General features: G+C 35.2%; 1 protein-coding gene across 1 annotated transcript in view; it reads right to left on the bottom strand.

The window, feature by feature from the left end:
- The window catches only part of FAR1 (fatty acyl-CoA reductase 1), a 68,959-nt gene that overhangs the window by 20,202 nt on the left and 44,043 nt on the right, over positions 1-4,714 (bottom strand). The window contains exons 8-11 of the mRNA XM_006773189.2: positions 3,480-3,524; positions 3,240-3,358; positions 1,940-2,007; positions 295-466 (exon numbers count right to left, since the gene is read on the bottom strand). Of these exons, the coding sequence (XP_006773252.1) occupies positions 295-466; positions 1,940-2,007; positions 3,240-3,358; positions 3,480-3,524 (404 nt within the window). The remainder of the gene's footprint in view (positions 1-294; positions 467-1,939; positions 2,008-3,239; positions 3,359-3,479; positions 3,525-4,714) is intronic.

Below are 4,714 nucleotides of genomic sequence, written 5' to 3'. Positions count from 1 at the left end.
GAAAATAAGCATCAAAGCATTTTGAATGTTATTTGTTATTCAGAAAAAAATACCTAAAGTTAAACCTAGAATTTAGCACATGATAACTTATCATTGAAACTTCAGAATAAACTACAGTGAATTACAACACTACCTTTGCTTTTCTGACAAAATCTTAAGTTCAAGTCTTCTCACTCATAAAAGGCCATTAAGCCTTATAAGCATAAACAAATACAGAGTTAATAGGCATTTTAGTGTAAGCAAGGGTTGTTTAACAGTCAGAGGAACAGATAAGACAGAGCTAGTCACCATTACCTTGGGCTTCTTCCAGTCATCCTGAGGTAGATATCATACAGGAATGCTGGGGCCTTATGGCTTACAGCAATCCAGTAATGATATAAAAGGTGATTGGAGGTTAGATTTACATTGGGCCGTCTGAAGGCCTGTTCGAGAGGATTCCTCTTGAAAGTGGAAATTACATGGTATTCTGAGGAAGAAAAGTTGTGTAACAGCTTTGATAATAACCATGTAATGAAGTTTTGAAAAAAAATCATGTATTTTACAAAGCAAAATATTTTACCAAAGATGTCAGAGTTCACTCATTTAAAAGACAAACTTTTCTACTCTCTAAAGTAGCTAAGAGAATATGAGTATTAGACTGCTGAACTCAATTGGTTTTAGAACTGCCACTGTTTATGAATTTTATTTAGATGAATTTTTGCTAAAATTTACTCTTAAAAATGCTTTTAATATTTTACGAATGTCCGTTTACAATGTCACTTTCTCTATTTCACCTCTCACAATAGCTTCTTTCTTTCTGTTCCTCTTTTCAGATTCTTATTATAGAACTTACTTAAAAAAGAAAAATCATCATCCTTTGCTTATGAATAATTAAGTTGCTCAAATTAACATACATCAGCACCTTAAAACAACCCAAATTAACTTCTGCCATAATTTTAGTCTATGCAATGTCAACACAATCAAATCTATAATCATCTATGTTAATATTTCAATGAAAATGTATATTGAGATATTCACTAAAAAAATAGTGTTCAACTTAATTTTTAAGGAATTTTGGAACATGATGAGATTACAAAACAACACCTCGTATTTAAAGTGTTTTAAAATTATTAAAAGAACTTTATTTAAATAATTATCATAAAATTAAAATCTCCCTAGATATTTTTTTTTCCCCTTTGTGCTCTAATGGCCAATCTTTACGTTGAAATAAAAATGCCCCAGAAAAACCTTAGGATAAAGGACATAAAAGATTTGCTTTAAAATCAAAATTGATTTACAAGGATAACAAAGATTTTTCAATTAAAGGTAAAATAAGACCTATCACTAAATCAATGCAATAAATATATTTTACTTTAAATTTTAAAACATAAACAATTTAAAAATGATTCAATTTCAGTAGGCTTTAAAGTTATACTAGCATACATACTACCGGCTATAAATTTGTAAGTTTAAATAGATTAATTAATGGAAATTATTTTGGCAAAATGTACCCATCCTACTTGCTAACTCCATTTATTACTCTTTGGGCCACTAGCTAGTTCCTGAGATATACCAACTGTTGTAGTTGGAAGTGCTATTTACTGCCATTTATTGCCTACGGACAGGCAACATCAGCACCGAGAGTGCTCATGACAGAAAAAAGCTGTTTCCATGCCACAGGTACCTACAAGGGTTGCTGCAAATGGCAACAGAAAAACAGTAAGGGTCAGATAAGGGTGGGGCAAGGTGGGATTATACAGCAGGATATTTTTAAATTTGGAAAACATATTAAGAACAAGGTAGTATTGGTAGATATTCTTAAGATAGCAATTAAAATAAGACTAAATTTGGAACTCAATGGCCTTAATGTCTCATGGGTTATTCTGACATTAAAACTCAGAGAATATTTTAAGTTCTTTAAGATTTATTCTAACATTCAAAAACACAAGTAAAATCATACCAACTTCACCCCAGTGGAAAGGATTAGTGCTGCCTGTTGTGCAATTATACACCATGATGTTCCTTGGTCTGCAAAAACAAAGATCAAATCAATGAAAGATAGAAAGAGGCCAAACTTGTCCAATCTAAATCTTACATGATTTCAAGTAGGAAAAATAAGGATGGTACCTTTGTTACATTTTTTACATTATCCTTAAAAGATTTATGACTTTTCCCCTCCCCTACCAATATTTTTACTTTAAAAATACTTTTTTTCTTTTTGTATTTTTCTTCCTTGTATGAGTAGAAGTGTGTTTTTAAATGTAAGGAAAACGCTCTAGCCGGTTTGGCTCAGTGGATTAAAGTGTTGGCCTGCGGACCAAAGGGTCCCGGGTTCAATTCTGGTCAAGAGCATGTACCTCAGTTGCAGGTTGTGGCCTTGGTTGGGGTTTGTGCAGGAGGCAACCAATCGATGGACGTTTTTCTCTCTCCCTTCCACTCTCTCTAAAACATCAATGGAAAAATTTCCCTCGCCCTAAAAATCAATGGAAAATCTGGTGAGGATTAACAAAATAAATGTAAGAAAAACAACAAATAATCTCAGATCTTCCTATCTCCTTCCCATTTTCAGAGGCTCTATTTGAAAATATCATGGACTGATTCCCTTTTACCAGAAACCATATATTTATATAATAATATTCCTTTTTTAAAACACAAAAAATACTGACTTCAAAAATAACGGCAGTTTATTCATTAGAAAACGAAAGTTAATGAATAGCTCTAAGTTTAGGTGTTACCTGTAATGCTACATTTTAAAAGGAGGCTCCATGAGTTGATTAAAGCTGCTCCAGTGTGACATGTTTGATTTATATAAACAATTCTCTCTGAATTTTCAGCTCTTTATGCCAAGTTCATACCACACTTTAGTTTGGATTAAAAAAAAATCATCGGTTGGAGGTGGGTTCATTGTTACTACCTAATTAACTTGCCTATCCTATAGTTAGTACATGAGAGTTCATGTTAACTCATAATTACTGCTGACAGGACCACTTGCTATTATTGCCTGTAATAAGCCAACTGGAATTGATATGCAGGGTGTCCCAAAAAAATATATACATACTTTAACAGCAGATAGCTTAATTTTGAAAATGAAATGTATTTTAATGAAACTGCCTTCCTAATTATTCAATGTATACATTTTTGGGGACACCCTATATATTGATATGGGAATGTCAGGATTGAGGGATTAATATTAGTCAATAGCTCTGTTTTCCCTTCTCAGTTACGATATATTTAACAAGCAACATTGTCACCTCATATACCTATTAACTCCGGAATACCAGGCTGCTGCAAGACTCGTGTTGACAACTACATCTACAGGAACAAGATCTGCAAGGGCATTGTTGGAGGCACGCATTGTTCGAAGAATTCCTTTCCCTGCCTTTGTTAAAATTAAAAACAACACCTTAAGATACATAAATCAGAGTGCATATATGTATATAAAGGTATACAGAAAACAAAAGAAAATATAGAATATTAAATAAATCAAAAGATGAACTTACCGCAATAAAGAGACCACTTGGTCCATTAAAGTTATCAATCCATCCCTAATACCAAAAAGAAAAAAAGTGGGAAGCTTATAAATATTATGAAGCTAGGGATTTATTACATGAAGTCTGCAACTCCACACATATATTTGGTAATTTTATTCTAAAACCCAAAAATTAGACTAGATTCAGGTCAGACTATTTCTCCTAGTCTTAAATAGAAGCAATCTTTCTCTGGGATTGCAAATGGCTAAGTAAAATAATTTTCAAGGGGTTACCTACTCTTCTAATTCTCTGTAAGGAGAATTTTACAAAAAGGAGTTTATACCTGTCAAATATTTTTGTTAAACAAAGCCTGTTCAAGTTTGGTAAATTATTCTCAAAATTACTGAATAAAACAGAGGAAAACAGAATTGTCAAAGCAACAAAAGGCATTCACTTACTATCACAGAAACCTAGGTTTTTCGTAAGTCAACATGTCTGTTAATTTATATCTATGTTTGCTCTTACTCCAGAGATTCAGAAATACCATAACGCCTTCCTTTCCTATATATCACAGAACACTCTCATATCTTTCTTAGCTTGTGATCTCTACAGGGAAGCATCTACCTCTTAGAAGGCTTGCCTCCTTTTGGTACTAAAAAGCAAATGAAATAAAATAAGATCCTGAATATTTTCATCTCTATTCCCTTCACTTCTGCAAGGGAAGCTAATCTATATATATAAAAGTGTCCCTTTGCCTGTCTGACCGATTGCTATGATGCACACTGACCACCAGAGGGCAGATGCTCAATGCAGGAACTGCCGAGCTGCAGTAACTCGGCAGCAAAGGTTCTCAGGTGATGCACCCCAAAACCAGAGAGGAGAGAGCCTGATTCCTCGCAGGGCCACACAAGTCTACCTCCGGCCATGGGTTATGCTGCTGGTGGGGCACTGTCAGCCTGAATCTGGTTTACTGCACACTTGCATTTGCGTTCCACACACAGTATGACAGCAACTTTGCAGAGTGCCCTCTTGCACTCTGGAACCCCTCTGGCGATGTTCGAGAGCCAGTTTCGGCCTGATCCCCATAGGCCAGACCAAGGGACCCCACCTGCTGGAGGGAGCCGCTTACTCCGCCGGGGAGGGACCATGGGAGATTGGCTCCAGGGCATGTCTGGCTCATCTTGCCCAGTTCCATCCCACTGGCCATCTTCTAATTAATTTCCTTTCAACGTGCACAAATCCGTGCACTGGGTCACTAGTCAGTA

The sequence above is a fragment of the Myotis davidii genome, unplaced genomic scaffold, assembly GCF_000327345.1.
Source record: "Myotis davidii unplaced genomic scaffold, ASM32734v1 scaffold946, whole genome shotgun sequence".
NCBI lineage: Eukaryota > Metazoa > Chordata > Mammalia > Chiroptera > Vespertilionidae > Myotis > Myotis davidii.
Note: the sequence above shows the minus strand (reverse complement) of the source record. Positions and strands in the feature narration are given on the sequence as shown.